This window comes from Carassius auratus, chromosome 1 (assembly GCF_003368295.1).
Source record: "Carassius auratus strain Wakin chromosome 1, ASM336829v1, whole genome shotgun sequence".
Classification (NCBI taxonomy): Eukaryota; Metazoa; Chordata; class Actinopteri; order Cypriniformes; family Cyprinidae; genus Carassius; species Carassius auratus.
The window spans coordinates 33,289,813-33,308,300 of NC_039243.1; the positions used below are offsets into that span (position 1 = coordinate 33,289,813).

At 38.6% G+C, this 18,488-nt stretch overlaps 2 protein-coding genes across 6 annotated transcripts in view; one reads left to right on the forward strand and one right to left on the reverse strand.

The window, feature by feature from the left end:
* The window catches only part of LOC113108369 (condensin complex subunit 3-like), a 26,332-nt gene extending 15,870 nt beyond the window's left edge, over positions 1-10,462 (forward strand). For all 3 annotated transcript variants that reach the window (XM_026271458.1, XM_026271449.1, XM_026271467.1), the window contains one exon: positions 10,331-10,462. The gene's annotated coding sequence lies outside the window, so the exon portion shown is untranslated. The remainder of the gene's footprint in view (positions 1-10,330) is intronic.
* LOC113108353 (ligand-dependent nuclear receptor corepressor-like protein) overlaps positions 1-17,207 on the reverse strand; it is a 19,352-nt gene extending 2,145 nt beyond the window's left edge. The window contains exons 1-7 of one of the 3 annotated variants that reach the window (XM_026271437.1): positions 17,106-17,207; positions 15,523-15,588; positions 15,345-15,424; positions 14,503-14,632; positions 10,324-10,536; positions 9,970-10,039; positions 5,150-9,305 (exon numbers count right to left, since the gene is read on the reverse strand). In XM_026271437.1, coding sequence (XP_026127222.1) covers positions 8,333-9,305; positions 9,970-10,039; positions 10,324-10,536; positions 14,503-14,632; positions 15,345-15,424; positions 15,523-15,588; positions 17,106-17,202 — 1,629 coding nt within the window. In that variant the 5' untranslated portion in view covers positions 17,203-17,207 and the 3' untranslated portion in view covers positions 5,150-8,332. Of the gene's footprint in view, positions 1-362; positions 4,787-5,149; positions 9,306-9,969; positions 10,043-10,143; positions 10,177-10,323; positions 10,537-14,502; positions 14,633-15,344; positions 15,425-15,522; positions 15,589-17,105 lie in introns of those variants that run through there. The other 2 variants (XM_026271429.1, XM_026271419.1) reach the window with 2 other exon arrangements.
* Between the last annotated feature and the right edge of the window lie 1,281 nt (positions 17,208-18,488).

Consider the following 18,488-nt stretch of genomic DNA (forward strand, 5'->3'; position numbering starts at 1 on the left):
GGGTCATTTTTGACCGAGAAGCTAACGGTCTAATACGATTCAATGATCTATGCTAAGCTAAGCTAAAAGTGCTACCACCAGACCCGGAGATCGCCTGAATGGATTCGAAAACTATAAACCTCACCTTTTTAACTCTAGGGGAGTTGGAAAATTAGCTTAATTTATAAAAAAAAAAAAGTGGAGTGTTCCTTTTAAACGGATTGGTGATTATGCATTTATGCAAGTATATTTTGGAAAATTTCGCTTTAAACTTGCTCTGCTATCTTATTCATAACAGAGCGTTTATAGCTAGAACATGTTTGCGTACTTGCATAGAGTATGTTTCCTGCATAACAAAAAAATTATGCTATAAGAAGACTTACCGAGCACAAAGTCACACCACCTCGCTCCCAGGACACCCCTGCTGCGCCTTGATTGTCTGATGATTTTTGTTGGAGGGGATGGACTTGTGCTGGCACTTTTCCGTTTGCCCCTTTTTCTACCTTTCTTGCTCGGGCTTTTTGGGGATGAGGGCAGCTGTACTGGAGAGTTACCTGTACTTGGAGGCGACACTCCCAATGTAACATCCTCATTCTCTTCTTGCTCATCATATAGCTTTACTGTGCAATTGTTACATTCCTCTGTCATTGACTTTGTGTTTGGGGAGTTGATCTTTTTCAGAAACACCCTGCACTCCTTTAGGGACTCTGGACTCCAAGCTTGGGAGCTGATTCTGTTCTGCTTTGAAATATTGGCAATCATTTTCTGAGGAGTTTTGACTAGAAGCTTTAATGCATTTTGAACTTTCATTACTGGTCTGGATGTCTTGTCTACCAAGTTGGGCATTTCTTTCAATAATTCTAGAGTCTTAGCACCTGAAGTCATTGTCCTCATCTGGTCACGAAAAAATGTGTGCCCTCCTAATTTTATCCTAGGCCCGGTTTTAAACTTTAGCTTTGCTTTTAGCAGAGATTTTCTGTAGACAACCCATGTGCTTCTAGACATAGGCATTTGCTGCCTATCTTCATGCCTTGGTTTAAATGATGAGGTGTTAAAAAGTTTTCTCTTGGCTTGTGACATTGTTGACTTTGACAGTATTTCTTGTGCTTGCTTGAGCATTGACGGACTCTTTGGGACGACTTTAGCAAATTTCTTGACATGTTTCCTGAGTCTCTCTGCTTGTGGACTTGGGCAAGTATTCACTTTGCAATTGGGTCTGCTCATGTTGTAGTGAAAGACGTCCTTGGGATTTCTTGCAGTTGCTTTCTTTACAATCGCAAGGGATTGAGTTTCTGTGGACTGCATAAACCAAGTGCAGAGCTTCTCCATGTTATAGTTTTTCTCAAAAAGCATTTTGATGGCAGAAGCAGACTTCTCAGCAGAACCATCGAGCTTCTCACAAGGTTTCGGTTTAAGATCAGTTTTAACATCTCCTGACTTGTTAGCCTCCGGGACATCTGATACCCAAGTGCTGGACATTAGCCTGATCCTCCTAGCCAACTCTTCATTTAAAGTTTCAGGTGATGCAGAGGTGGGCCACCACCTGAAGTCCTCATTCAGTGAAAAAATAGAGTCCATCGAAACAGCAGAAAAACGGACAATGTCTTGTTCGCGACTGACATACTTGGTCTTTATGGAAAGTGCATTTTTTGGGAGCTCCTCTTGTGCGTTCTTTGTATTCTGGCTGGCCTCACAGCTAACCTTATTCAGCAGTAGTTTTCGTGACCTGCGAACCAATGCACAGGATCTGGCTGTAGCTACAGAGTGGAGCAAATGAATGGAGGGTTTCCGCTCTCTAATCGAATGCCTCACTGGTATGACCTGCCCTCTGGTATTCTGGTTATGTTCTTTTGGTGCAGCCCCTGTATCCTTGTGAATGTTATTAGGAATGCCAATTGTCTCCTGATCTTTAGAAAGTTGAAATTCATCACAAAGTGTCTTTCTGAGAATTTGTATATCTTTTGTGTCCCTTTTTAAATGTATCTTTCTTTGCCTTGGCGACCCTGTGGTGACAGTGACAGAGATCCCAGAAATTTTGACTTTTGGAGGTCTTCCTGGTTTTCTTGACACTGCTGTGTCACTCAGTCTTTGACATTTGATGTTGCTGCTAGAATAGATGCATTTCCTCTCTTCAATAGGCATAACAAAATGGAGATCTTTGGTAATTTGATCATTACTACTCATGTTTCCAAAACATGTTTTACTGTCCGTTCCACCATTTAATACGTCAGAAATATGCTGCTCTGCTGGGAAATTACTCAAATCTTCAGAAACGACTCTTTTTGCCCTTCTTGATCTTCCATACATTATAGTGATTTTTAGATTTTTGTTTTCATCATCCTTACAAGACATTTCTGTTGTTCTTTGACTAACTCCACTGGAACCGCTTGTACCAGTGGAAGAACTTACATCAGTTGTTTTGGGTTTCGGAGGTCTGCCAATGGGGCGTTTCACAGACTTCTCAATATGTGGTCCTATTTTTTTGGGGCGCCCAGGACGCCTTTTTACTGGAGTTGTTTGATGTACACTTGGTAGTGTTTCTTGGATTCCACTTTCTTTGCTTGAACAACCGGGCAATAATGCATTGAGTGAAAGCACTTTCGGTGAAGTGCACTTGTTCCCACTGCGCTCAACTGTTCTCCGTGGCGGAGATTCAAAGACCGATTTGTGGAAATGTTTGTCTATGGCACTGCCTGCCCATGAGGATTCCATGCATGGATCAAACATCTCTCCATGGGAATTTGAGCCAGAGGCAGCTGCTTTGAGAGTATATTTTACACCATCTTCACCGGTCACAGAGGAAACAAACATGAGCTTTATTGGACTTTCATATTTCATTCCAGACAGGCTTGCTTTGGCCTGCTGTGCACTCTCAATGGTAGTAAAGTTAGACATAGTTTCAGTAGGACTGTGTGGGTCAGTGTTTAGACTGTTGGTTCTATGGCGTTTAGATCTTTTTGATGGCAAGGTGGATGGCCTTTTTCTTGCACTCTCTTTATTGGGATTCCTACCATTACTCTTAAGCTCACATGGTGACTCTTTTATGGATAGAATCTCATCTTTCGATGAAGTTGTGTTCTGTGGTAGATCACGGTCTTCTTGTTCATCCTTAGTTTGAGAAGGCTGCTTGTCACATACATGACTTGGCCAGGAGATTTCCTCTGAAGAGCTAAGTGCTGTTAAGGTGCCGTCCTTAGGGGAATGCTTGAATAAACTTTCTGAAAAACAGGCTGCAAAATACATCTTTCGTGGCTCAGTAACATAGGAAGAGAAACGCTGAGGTGGTACTATATTTCGTCTGGCTCTACCAACTTGAAGAGTCTGATTTTTCTTTTTGCAGGTTTTCGCTTTTACCTTCTGGTCACTACCTGTTGTTTGTAATTGTGGCCTTTCATCTGGAGGCAGTGGTTCTTCAAGACGTACAGTATTTGGTTTAGTTTCTTGGCTCTCTTGATTTTTCAGTGTCTCAGTTTGTGCATGTGTTTTCAGATTTTCTAAGGTATCTCTTACAGGCTCTGTGTACACAGTCTTGGATTTTCCGTCCAACTTTATGCATTCAGATTTTTCAAAAATAGTGTATGTTAGCTGCGCAGGTTTAACCATTTTTAAGGACCTCTCTCTCTCAAACCCCCTATTCCTCTTGAAATATGATGGACTAAGACTGGCCAGATCTCTTTTGATTTGTAAGCTCCGTCTTCGTGATGATGGAAGGTCAGGGGACTTGCTCATGGCAACTAACGTTTCCAGTCTCTTACGGGAACGTGTCTGAGGGGATCGCTGCTCTGTGGCTACATGCTGTTCTAAAAGCTCATTAAGGTTGTAATCTTTGTCACTACTATTGTGTAGCACCGTTGTTATAATCTCTGTCAAATGTGTGTCATCTGCTGTCTTGGAGATTTGACTGGCATGGTTCGTGAGATTTTGTTCCTTCTCTGAAGGTTGGATACTCCTGAGCTTCTCAGTGACTCGATCCATTAGATCTCCTATAAATGATCCACACTGGTGGTCATTCTCTGCTTGTGCATGCAACATTACAACCTTTTCACGGCATGCATCAGGAGATCCCATACTTAGAAGAGTGTTAGAGTACAAAGCTGTATCTTCATCCTCGGTTCTGTGAGGTAGGAGAGAAGGAGGTGTCATGTTCATGGACTTGCAGTCCTGAATGTGGAAGAGACTGGACTTCACAGCTATTTTACAGTCCAGGTCCATTGGCTTTGGTGATAGTGGTGGTGGGGAGGGGCTACGGCTTCCTTTACATCTACAATCACCCCGATGGGTGATAAGAGCTTCTCTTACGTGAGAAATGTAAGTATGATCACCATTGTGCTGATGCTGGTGTGAGGGTAGTTTTGAGTGAGTACAACAAACAGTGGGGTTGGAACCGATGTCTTGGCCAACACACGCCATAGATGTATTTTGGCAGGAATGGCCATGAATGTTCCTCAGACAGACGCATAGAGGAGAAAATGCACACGTTGGAAGCCTACAAGCTGTTCTGCAACAAATGCCAACATTTACTGAGCAGTCACTTAATGAAAGTATTGGGGCCTCATTAAGTGTTTTTTTATCAGCATGGGAACAGAGGGATCCAGCCTTAAGTTCTCTTCTTTGAGCATCCCGCAGAGTTACAGAGGTGTTATAATCTTCCTGCACGTCCTTTAAAATATGATAGAGCAGCAGTCTGTGATGAGAACAAAGTGAAGACAGGACCTTCTCCAACACCGTGACTCTACAGACCGCTGGGGCATTAGAGCCATCTTCCTTCTCCGATCTCGACTGGTCTTCCATGCATGGCCCTAAGGAACTACATAAATAAATTGGGTTAAGTCATTACTCAATCACTGGCATAATCAGCTTTTCATGAATGTGAGCTGAGCTACGACACTCCTTTCTTTTTCACTCCGTTATAACCTGTAATAGATTAAAGGATTTACAAAATCCTACTATAAAAGACATACTGAAGAATTATAAAGTTTGCACAGCTGTATTTAAATGAGCAATGCTCATCTTGTTAAAGGCACCAAATGACATTGCATTGCAAAGGTGTTATATCCTTACAGAATGTATAAACTGAATTAAATGTGTAAATGCCACAGATAAAGCATTATTCCTCCTCTCTCAGCTTATGCGTGGATTAGAAATGAGCAAAAAAGTACAAACAACTCAGTACATGGAACAATTTTTTATTGGTAACTTGAAGGCAAAGGATGGCGATTGTAGTAACGCTTACACTCAGGAAAACTATACAGAATATTTTCATCAAACCTGAATCATTTTGTTTCCTGATGAATTGATGTGTTTCCTGACAAAACCGATTACAAACCAAAAACATTGGCAGGCAATAAGTTATCTATTTTGAAATTAAAATACAACTACCCCAAAAGGGTAACACAGAGAATGTTTGAAAAAGTATATAAAAATCACATTTTTAAATGCAGGGTAGTTAAAACAGACTGGAATTATATGCCTTCAGTATTCCATCTTATTACAATTAATTCAATTCTAGCTTTGATTAGCTTTTACCCTGAAATGTTAAAAAGAGACCACATCAAATATATTTCAGACACAAATGCATGCTTAAAGGACCAATTAACTTTTAGTTGACAAAAAACATCATAAAGATCAAATATATTAACCTGTCTAGGATTGAAAAGAAAAAAAGGTGGGCATGTAGTAGAGGAACATTACAGGACAAGAAACTCACTGAGGCATGCAAGTGCAGTATAGCATTTCACATAACAATGTGCAAGAGAACAGAAGTGCTTCAACAGAAAACTAACACATTTAAACTTCATATTCTGATTACATCGAAAGAAATAACTCACAACACAAATACAATTAGATGATAAAATTAGAGGGAATAATACAAAATCAATCTTAGTGCAACAAATATATGCATAAATAACTGATTGCAAAATGACTTCTATCCTGCACCTGTTATGAATATGAAATTACACATACTTCGAAAGGCCTACACTGGTGATCCATTTAATGATCCATCTATAAAATTAAGCCAAACTATTCTCAGAAGTGAAAAACATTAAATTGAATTTAAATAATCGTATGCCTCTCTGATCTAGAACTACTCCTGAACAAACTGTCCCCATTAAATGGGAGAAAAAAAACTAGCTTTGGATGAACCATATTTGGCTCCATAACAGAATCCCAAGGAGCCTTATTTTGATATAAAAGAACAGTTCTAACTTCTCGACCATGCTCTGTTTTTTATAGGACTGTTGTTACCCTGAGAATAATAATGTTTTTGGACTGAAATTATACAGGACACTAATATTAATATATAAGAACAGCAATCTGAAATAAGAGATCAACATTCACCAAAGGGAGCCTAAAAGTATCCCATATATGAAAATATGAGAGTGCAGCGCTGACAACACATTTATATGATTTCAATAATAATAATAATAAAAATCTGCATGACCACCCTTTACATTAAAAGTGAAACTGTGACTGTGGCATAACTATCCCCGAGAGAAAAAAAGCAAAACTTTAACAGTAATTATGGTAACTATATAAATCCACAATACCGATTTTAGTAGTATACAAATATTTTTTTGATTTATGTAAAACTGCTAGAGTAACCGAGCAGTATCTGTAAGAGCAGGCACGGTGCTGTTAATTTTAAGAGCTGTGAAGAACATTCAGGGTGGTTGGATAAATGTTTCTAAATTAAATTAAGAGTATCTCAGTTCTTTTAGGGGAGGGGAATTTAACATTTGAGGAACAATAAGAGGTAAACCATTTACAGAACATTTACAACACAAAGATAAAACACATTAACAATGCATTTGGAAATGTTAATATTTCCAAAGCTTCAATCACAAAATTCACAATGCTTCAGCTACACTTTGCAAAGCTCTACAAGTATACTTGTGAATCAGATATCTGAACGATGCTAAAAAGATGCCATTCAAAGTCAGTATATGGCATTTTCTCACCGCAAGTATGAAATAATGACGTATCACAAGTATGTGTGCATCTTTTGTAAAGTGCAACTGAATCTTATATTCCAACCTCCCTAACTCTGCTTTAAAAAGTTTGATAAAGAAAGTGAATCGGTTGTATAATAGGTCATTAAAAGCTATAATAATCATTAACATGAAAGAAAAAAACACCACAAAGCAAGAGCAGCAAAACTGTTGAAACCTGGACATAAAACAAAGCAATTCAGAGCAGCACTTGGATCAGGATTTGCAGTTCTGTCCAATAAGTGCATCATGAAATACGGACCAGGAGAAATTCTGATCCAAGTTCAGCAGCACCCAACTCTAAACTGCTTCGCTCAAGGAGTGTGTGTGAATGGAGTGGCAAAATGACCCTGAACGGTTTCGTTTCAGCAGGCAGTTAATGCAATGATGTTTTTAGTTTGAGCAACACAACAATTTAAGAGTAGAACTCAAATCTGCAACGTTGAGAATTTCAGTAGTTCTGATTACTGAAAAAGCAATCTATTATTCAGTGTAAAACAGACATTCGCTGAGACTGCCGTCAAGCACTTTTTTCCCTCTGTGCATCATTCTGACATGCATTACGTTGCAACTTACCCCGTGTGATTTGCAGAGTAGATTTGCAGGCAAAAAAAAAAAGATACAAAGGGCAGGACATAAAATAAGAAAGCAATTAAATAAATTAAAATAAAATCACTATCAGAGCAGAATGTGGGAAATCTCATCCACAGAAAGCCCGAGATGGTCCAAGCTTTCACTCCTATCATCTAACAACAGTCCTAATTAATGTACTTCATAAAACTGATTACCTGCCAATAAGCATCAATAGCCCAAAATTTGCGGGAGTGGAAACTCGTACCCATATCTCCCCATTGCATATAAGGATGGACATCTCCCACCGATGAGTTAAGAGAGACGTTACAGTCATACCGTCACATAAAAATACTGCTGATAGACTTCAAAATGAAACGACCAGTCGCTACAAAGACTAATTAGTGTGAAAGCTGCGTAGAACAATCATTAAGCTGAGGTTAGCTTATGTATGAACAAAACCTGAATATTATCTCTCTTCCTTTTAAGAGCAGTTAACTTAGAAATCAACAGTGCTTTACAATATTTTAAATATATATATATATTCATATAGATATCCACAGTGAAACCCCTGAATAGATTTTTTGAAGGCATGTTTTGTAACTTGATAAAATGTACCATTTAAGCTGTGGCTGAGGATTCAAGTGTAACTTCCTAGTCTGAATGAGGTCCTGACTGCATGTTAAAAACAAAACCAGAAATAAAATCCTTGTTGGTTGAAGTTTAGGCGATGTTTTCGGTAAAACCATCATCTCTATCTTTCTCTAGGAAATTGACGAGGTTTTGGTTTTGAGTTAAGACTGGTTGTAGGCAGTAGATGAGGCGTTGGTTGTTGTCCCTGACTTTCCGGAGCCTGAGGTTGCCGCTTCAGCAAGGCGGAGCTTCTTTTTTGGTGGGGTCTTGAGCGTGCCGGTGCGCTCTTTGACTTTGTACTCAAGTGTGCTGTGTGGAATCCCATAGACGCTCTGAGCTTTCGACACGCTCATCTTCCCACTCATCACCATGGCTATGGCCTCCTCTAGGATATCGTGGTCATATTGGCGATAACGGCCCCGCTTTTTCCGTGGCTGCTTGTCTCCACAGTCAAGCATGCTTCCGGTGATGCTCCCGTTCTTCACGTTCAGACACAGTGGAGGCAGGTCGCCCTGGAGGAGACGTGACTCGAGGCCCGAGTGGCTTTCCATCAAGCCCTGTTTAGGGAGAATGGTCTTCAGCTTGTGGAAAGCAGCGGAGCCGTCGGAGGTTTTGTTGGCTTGGTACACAGCATCCACCAGGCCGGCCAGATCCAGTTGGGCTTTGGGCTGAGCACTGAAGCGTACCTGAGGGATTCGGATGTGTACAGCTGGCCCAGCGGCAGGACTCTGAGGAGATGTGGCTGGCGAGTTGCTGTTGTTCTGCTCCTGGAGCTGCGAGACCATCCTCTGCAAGGTTAACTGTTTAAGGTATGACGAGGCGGTCACGGTTGCTGGGAACTTCAGTTCGGTGTGCTCTGGTGATGCTAATATAATTTTTCTTACTTCGGATTGCTCGAGTCGAGAGTCGTTGCTTGGGCTCACCGCCTCCGAGCCAAAAAGGTGTGGCTCCCCTGCCCTCCGCTCTGGTGATAAGGCCTCTGTCTGGAGCTTTAAGGTTTTCTTAGGTATCCCGTATAGTATGGCTGCTTTGTGAATGTCCAGTGATCCGGACCGAATATCTTTCAAAGCTTTCGAGAGCAAACCTTCTGCAAACTCAGAGCTGCGATCCAAATAGTCCTCTCTGATTGGTCTCCTAAGGGGAGGTGGGTGGGAGGATGAGAAACGAATGGGGTGAGCGGACCAATGACAGGACGCACTCAGGGTCCACTCCTTTACTGCCTTGTCTTTTGGTAACATCACTCGCTTCTCAATTGTCTGTATAACACAAAGCCTTTGAGTTGTTTGGGGATAAATGCTTTGTTTTTGGCTTTAGGTTGCAAACGATACTTCTTGGAAGGACAGTCTCTCGTCAATTGTGTGGAGAAAGACAAGCGTCTATGGAAGTACTTCCAGTATCTTTGCAATGCGGATGCATTTTGTAAGACTCATGTGAAAGTAATACTGCATGAATCAACGAATAGATCAATAAACAGATGAATAAATACAGGTGGCACAAAGGAACAAGTAAAGCCCCTGACTGCTGGCAAATGTGACGTTACCTTCCAACAAGTTAGAAAAGAGTCAACCCTTTGGCAGTGCAACAAAACAACCACTGAATTATATATAAAACACATCAAATGTATGAGAAGTAGAATTTGTTCACACAAAATTATCAGATAGGATAAAAAAAAAACATTTTCTGATTGATATTACTGTGTCAAAATGTTAGCATTTTGATACCAAGCTTTTCTCTGGCTTCGTTAGGATGACGGTCAACAGTCAAGCACACAACTTGGTAAACAAGAACAAGTACTCACCCTGAAACCTTTCGTTGAGGAGTTTCATTTTCCGACGATGCGTTTTTCTTAGAGAGGTCAAGTGCTCCATCTACTATGAAACGCAATCCATAAAAAAAAAAAAAAAACAGCAATTAATATTAAGTCTGAGAGCAAATGCACAAGATCATTGCAAATAATGAAGTATTCGCTCACTCTGTAAATTCACCCTGTTTATTCAGAGTTGCGTACCTTTCAGAGACAAGCATAATTAATGAAAATCAATCGACTAGATTTTCTGAAAAAAGTGACACTTTTGACACTGAGCTACAAACTCCTGAATCTGACTGTGTGTTGGTCTCCCGAAGTGAAAAAGGGCTTGTTTGTGGTGCTTACCTTTCAGGGCCTGAGAAGCTCGGCTGATGGTGAGGTCCAGAGGCCCGTCAGGATCTGGTTGATGAGGGAGAAGCTCAGAGCTGTCGCTCAGGCCATTCAGGCCTTCGTGAGCCTGGCTTTTACATGCATACTCTAAGGCGAACCTCCGAATCATCTTGCGCATCAACTCCTGCGCCACCAACGGTATACTGGAATCACAGCTCTGGGGGAATTCTGGGACATTGAAGAATACAGAACTAGTTAAAGATCTCATTGCATGCATTACGTTCCTTATGTAAAAGCTAATTTTTACTTTTACTACATATTTGACTTTAAGGATCTTAAGAATCTGGAGCTGATAAACTGAGCTCCATGGATGCATTGTATGTAAGACAACAACTGTAATGATTCTGAAAGCTTGCTCTCTAAATTTCTTTTTGATAAAAATACTAATATTTAAAATCGCTTCTGTCCAATTGTCCATAAGTTCACGCCTGATTCTTCAAACTTTCTATCAAGTGACCGTTTACAATGTGATACCGTAGACTAGGGGTGAGCGATCTGACTATTTTTGATGATATCCACAATCTATTTTTCAAAAGAAACGTAGAGATTGTGACCAAATGTGACCTATTTCTGTTTACATGTAAAAATATCTTTCAGTTGGCAGAGTTATTAACACGTTAGAGTAATAAAGAAACATGCAACGTATATTTTTAGTTTTAAGTGCGGGCTTAAATGGTCAAATACACACAAAAAAGGCAAGAAATGGAAAATCCTCCAATTACGACGACGCATACCACGGTGTACATGTGACAAAAAACATAAGTGTGATTTTTAACAATATTTTTATTTATTGAAATTAATTTTAGATATAAATGTAATTACATACTCATTATGCATGGTAAATTATGTAAATTACAGCATTTAAATGGTAGAGTTCTCTTTGCTTTGTCACAGTGTCTCAGTGGCTGGGTAAAATAGTGAATATTTGTACAATCTATATTAGGCTTGGGCGGTATCCAAATTTTGATACCGTCAAACCTCCTCCCTATTTTACCTCGGTATACGGTATTCCCGTGAATAAATAAAAAAATTGACGTAAGGCTGAGACAGCATCACCAAACTGTTGGATTGTGCCTAAACCATTCAGAAACTGAATACCATACACTAATACTGAAACAATAACAGAATGACATGCACAACAATATTAACAACTTTTATTAGCAACAAATAGCAATAGTCAAACATAATTAAATTAACATAAACATACAGAACCGTTTTTGCGCAGAGATGCGCACACAAATCAATAAAATCACTTGGGGTGTGCACAGATATTATTATTATAATATTCGTTCGGCTCTTAATTATTCGATAAATAAAAATTATATTCGAATTTCGATATATTTTTGCTTGCCAAAAGAAAAAAGGGAAAAATTCCACAATAAAAACTAATTCGGTCACTTTCTGTGATCTCCGCTGCATATTTAAAGATTAATGAAAGCAAAAAAATAATTAATGAATGAATAAGAACTGCGGTCTTCTACAGTACTTCAAATATGCCGTGGAGAATCACAGAAAGTGACCGCGTTCAAGAACATTGTTCCGGCTTCTCTCAAGCAACGAATAAACACCGCTAACTTGGAGAATGCAGTGAAAACTCCTCTTCTTGAATCTGCTCTAGACCCTCGGCCCAAAGATCTCAGGTTTCTCGATGAAAACAGGAGAGAAGTAAGAAAATAAAACTTTTTGGAACATTATCAGAACATTTTCCTTGATGTAAGTGGTGCGTCACCAACGATGAAGAGGATGCAATGCCCACTCGTCGGAAAAGATCTTCTTCTCCAGTTCTTCAGTGATGATTACAGAGAATCCAGCCGAGACGAGTGGGAACAGTTCTTGCTGGAGCCATGTATTCCACCAGATGAGGATCCCATTCAGTGGTGAAAAGAAAACACGAAGCGCTTCACAAAACTTATTCACTTAGCACAGCGTCATTTGTGAGTCCCGCCAACATCTGTGCCGTCAGAGCGTTTTCTCCGCGGCCGGCCTTATTTTTAACAGACTAAGGAGCTGACTTTCCCCCGATCATGTTTACATGCCCTTGTTTCTTAACAAGAACATGAAAAACAATAGAAATAAAAGCAAAAAAAAAAAATTGCAGACAGTTTCAAAGTTAAGTGTAAGCTACATTCTGTACAATGGCATAATTGCTGCAGGCTGATTTACGTTTTTTCTTTGTTCATTTTTTTTTTTTTTTTTTTTGCTTTAAATCTGTAGGCTACTTTTGTTTGTTTGCGTTGCTAAAGTTTTTCAGCTACAAAACACGATGTGTAGCCTAATGTTCAAGCTTATTGTGTGTAAGCTTGTTCCAAAATGACAGAAACAATAAATGTTGCTGAAAAATAACGTCTGTCTCATTAAACTTAATTTAAATAAACGAATATTCGAATATTCGTTTTTTTGTGAGCTCAAAATTATTTGAATGTGATATTTGCGGAAAAACGCCCATCCATAAAAATCACACTGCACCAACAACTTTTAATAACAAAGAGCAGCTTATAAAAAAAGAGCGAATAGACCCACAACACTCAACCAGAGTTGAATTAAAAAATGAATAAATAAATAAATAAATTTAAAAAATAAATAAATTATATATATATATATATATATATATATATATATATATATATATATATATATATATAATAAAAAATATTGAAAAGCAATATGTTTAAATAAAAACAACTTCTTTCCACTCTTCTTTCCAAAATAGTTTTTTAATGAAAACCAAATAAAAATACCCGAATCCATTAAATAAATAAAAAATAAACAGTGCCAATAGGAACGAATGGCAAGTGGCATACAATCTAGTCAAGATTTTTCGCTAGGGCACGCTGTGGACCGACAACTTTACATGCGGTGCTGAAAACCTGCTTCGCTGGTGTGCTTGTGGCACAGACGCACAGGTACTTTCGTGCAACTCGCGACATCTGGGGAAAACACCAGTCACAATTTTCCATGAATGAAGTGGGTCCTCGTCTCCTTGAGTAACTGGCTCTAAACAGTAGGCTGTTATTTCAGCTCCGATTCGGTCCTCTACGTTGCCGATGCCGACAGGACCTGCCATTGCATCTGCTTTTTTTTTTTTTTTTGCAGCATATTCCCAGAGGGCACAATTTGCAAATAACCTCGTCCTTATTTACCACCTCTCCCTTCTCGTTCGGTCGAAACCCGAAATACTGGCAAACTGCAGAATTTATGTTCTTTTTTTTGAGACCAGATCACTCGGTGCGCAACTCGCCATCTTTTCCCCTCCTCTCTCTTTCTCCTCGTCTTTTTTAGGCATTAAATAAATTATATTTAATATTTAATCCTTGTGTCCTATATAAGTACATTTTTTTTTTTATTTTTTTTATTAACGGTATGACGGTATTGGAACTGATACCGTTGCTATTTTTAGATCCCGCGGTATACCATATTACCGTATTACCGCCCAAGCCTAATCTATATATTCAGTAATGTGTCAAATAATGTTCTTTGACTTTTCTTCCAGTGGGGAAGCATCCAGAAACTACAATAGTTTGCTATTAATTAAATTGAAATTAAATTAAATACAATTTATAGTGTAAGCAGAATACTAATAACAAAGAAATGCACCGGGACTCTTATTTTGAATTTTATTTTTAAGTATTGCGGGCTGATCCTTCAGGTAAGAGCTAAAATAGGCGGTCTTGCAACAGTATAAAACACATTATATGAAGGCCATAAAGCAGACATTTTCATAATTCATCAACTTGAGATCATAAGTAGTCACTTGGTATAAATGTGCACTATTCATTGATTGAGAATCCCTTTGAAGCAATTATTTTTATAATGAAATCACAGCCTTCTAAAGCTTAATAATCAATAGGATGTTTCGAGATTTATGTATTAACATCCCTAAAATATAACATCAAATGTAAAATGATCATTAAGACATTTGTTTTACCATGCATTTCATGCATTGAAGACTTTATGACATTCAAATTAAGAAAACTCTAATGCTTCGCAAATGTGAGCCTTAGTAAAGAAATTCTATTCTTTAAAGAAATGCAATGTTTAGAAGTTGTAATGGATGGTAGCACTGGTAATGCATGTAACAGCTGTAATAAAAACTTCACTCCCTATGGATAATAAGAATAAAAATGTACTCCTCACCCTTCTTACGAAATAAAGCATTGAGGAATCGGTCTGCTTGGCACTGGAGTTTATCAGAGGTGGACGGGCCCTGAGGTGGGGGGGTTTCAGCAGGGGGTGGCGAGCCAGAAACAGCCACTGCAGGATGGTCCTATGTCACGAAAGATCACATACACCCCAAACAAGCACTGATTATAGTCTCACAGCATTGAGTTCTGCTCAATTATAATTATGCTGAATGCACTTACAATGTGTTTAACCATACATTACAAAGATTAAAACACCCAGAAACACAGACAACTATTTGTTATATACAAACAGAGCTCTACAGTGCAACCACTCAGTCGCATTTAATAAAACACACTGAAGATAAAAAAAAACTAAAAAAAAAAAAAAAAAACCACTGTGCAAACACAAAAATACAGCAGTTAGAATTATAAAAGATTTATTAAATATGAAAAGAATTGGTAAAATCTTACTAAACATGATTTACTTGTCACCATCTACTGGTGGATTAATTTTCTGTTTTAAAGCATCAATGTAATTATTTTAATATTTCTATACACAAACTAACATACATTTGACACAAATTACACATTTGATAAGGTAAGGGAAAAAAATCCCTTGTAAATCAATTTAAGGAGGCGAATATCACCAATAATGTACTTTTTTTTTCTTTTTAGAGCTGCTTTACAGCAGAATTGACTTCTGTTTGCATCATTGAATCATTCTTTTTCTGTTTGTCACTGCTTTGAAACGATATATATTGTATAAAACACGAAGTTAAAAAGTTAATGTCTGTCTTACCAGCTAACACCCCATAATAAGCACATCTTTTCTGTGGTTTCTGAGGGTTGACTTACATTCAGTTTCTCTAGCTGCAGGTTGCAAAAGGAGCAGTTTGCATTCACGGACCAATCATCCACCGCCTCTGGTTCACACTCTGAGCGAGAATCATATGAATAACCATCAGGTAAGCTGAAGCATTGATACCATGAGAGAGAAAGACCGAGCACAGTCAGAAGACAACATAAAACTCACCATCAAATATATTGAGATCTTGCAGCAGCCTTGGTCCATATATCCCCTCCAGAATACTCTCAAACCCTGCAAACAAATGCAATATAGTCTTACCTGTGTGAAATCCTAAATGCATTCATATTTTGAATCTGTCACAACCCCTGCTGGCCAGGGGTTGATAGCAATGTCACATTCTGGAAATATGGTGCATTTTGGTAGTGCATGAATTTCTGTATTCATGCTTAAAAACCTCAGAGGCCTTGACCTTCTCGACTGCATTCGACCCTCAAAACCATACAACAAATCATGATCTATTAAACTGAGATTCTACAGATTAATTCCACTACTCTATTGAAATAAAAAACTATTTTAACAACCTAGTTGTGCCCACATTTTGCTCGTAATGTTAGAAACAGAATTGCCAATAGGCATTTCTAATCAAAACATTAACATGCATTTTCTTATTCATGGAAAGTAGCATTTACAACAACAACGTATTAAATGCATGTCAACAGTTTCACATAAACCCAGAGGTTATTTAGTGAACAGTTTATGCAGTAAACATTGTGTGTGATGTGTTTTGTAATTATCATTGAAATCTGGCTCGTTTTCAAATTGTTTGTTGTAAATAAACATCTCAGAAAACATGGTATGTGGCTTTTTGTTACGAAACTGGGCATCATTTTCATCCATGTCTTCTGTACAGGACGCCAGGACAAAGGGTTAATCACTAATCAGGCGTTATGGAGAAACACAATAAAAATTATAGATATAATTCTATAAAATTTGATATTCTTATGAAAAAGTTGCAAAGTTTTTAATTTTACTCCCATTATTACACTTCTTTTTTCATTATGGTTTGTCCCAGAAACACACGGATATGCAAATAAGATGCAATGGTATTAAATAGGAATACCTATTTATGGACATTTCATATCTATTTATTATTCCTTTTTGAATAACTCAGTCCCGACGTCCACTGAATAAAATGTTTTTCTACATTTATGTTTTATCCTCCAACCCTTGTAATTACTAAAAAATAAAATAAAATAATACATTCAAGTAAACTTTTTTTTTCGTCTGGTTCCCAAGAGGATATTTTAAAAGATTAAACCGGGGTTCTACTTAACTAACGTTACCCGCTTTCCAAACATTAAAAAAATCTCTAATGACTTATCAAAACAGTAACGTTACTACTTTAGGACATCGTCGCAAAAATGACTAACGTTAACGTTAAATAATTCACGCAGGAGCCTCAGAAAGCTGGACGCTCTTGTTATTATAATTCAATCACACGGTCGTTCGTACATCGGTATTCGGTGCAGAAAGGGTCAGTGAGTGCAAAGCTAACTCGGTTATCGAGGAATCAAGAAGTAGGGACAAAGAAAATGGATCCGGTAGAGCCCGCTCGGCCCTTGTCCGTTTTTTCCGTTAGCCACAAAAGCTTCGCGCGGACGACGGTTCTACACTAACGATATTTTTGAACTTGACACACGCTCGCTTAGCAACTCGGAAAGCTAACAGCGGCTGAGGGGAACTCGGGCGAGAAAAACCCGAGCGGACCGTGCGATAGGTCCGCTCACGGAGCGGTAGTTTAATCTTACCGACACAGTGGATGAGTTTGTGCCGCCATGAGTCGAGTTCCCGCCGGAATCCTTTTCTTTCGACCGTGCATTTGGAGCTCCGGCACTGGGTCGCCATTCTGTCCGTCCTCCTTCCCCCCGGCTCTGAGCGTGACGTCACCGCGCGTCATCCTTATCACGGTTCCGATTGATTGACACGTGTCAGAACAAGCAAGGGGCGGGGCTTAGCGATGTAAACAACCTTCCCTTAGTATGCGAATTTATTTAGTAGAATCGCTGGATGAGTACTCTTTTGAGTACAGTAGCTAGTTGTGTTCTTGAATACCAGTGTTTAATTTAATTTAGGTTATTAAGCTGAAATGCCTGCACCTGTCAACTCAGGTTAAATAACATCGTATCACTAATAAATTAAATAGTTTCTTGTTTTCTTCCTATCAACCTCACTTGTGATAATCATCAATCACATATGCTTATTGTGAGCATAAACTATCAGATCTTATGTAAAAGCTTGGTTGGTTTAATCATCAACGACAAGCGGATAATAATGGCAATTCAGTGCTAAAATGGCAGCTTGTTCAATAATACTGCAGGAGTGGCACAGAAATGCAGCTTTACCAGACAGGAGAATCAATCAGATACTGCATTGTCAACCAAAACGTAATTCAAAATGTACAATTTTGCATTAAACTATGGTGAATCATGAATTATAAAACTACATGTGTCCTTTTGTCTTTATATTTCAATATCAACATCAAACACAATGTGTGCCCCTCCCCCATTTCACTAAAGTGACACACACACACACACACACACACACACACACACACTTCTAATGAATGTATATGAAGTCCAACTGTCCAGGAAGAGGAAGGCACTCAGAGAGAACAGATGGAGTTAATGCCCAGCTGAGCATCTGTCACACACACACACACACACACACACACACACACACACACACACTGAGTGAGTGAGAGAGAGTGTGTGTGTGAGAGAGAATATATCTGTTTTACAATTTAGTATGTTGCTTTTAATTCAGATGCACATTAAAATGATTTCATATTCTCTTTCTCCATTTTAGATCAATATTACAGGTCACATATCAAAGTATTGTTCAACCTGTTTAAATTTTATACAACGTGTTCATGTGTGTACAAGACATGCAGACATCAGTGTAATCGGAGATCATTTTGATCTGATTTTTTATTTGAACTGGAAAGGCAATAAACATTCCAGGTCTCTTATAATTTCTGAGCTTTGCTGTTTGAGTAACAGCTTTGTTAGGATGACTACTTGCATGTATTCAGTCATTAACTAACAGTGCAGAATTTAATAATGTGCATTCATTTATTGCACACATGTATTTTGCTGATGACAACATCCATTTCTGCTTTTGAAGTCTCTCTG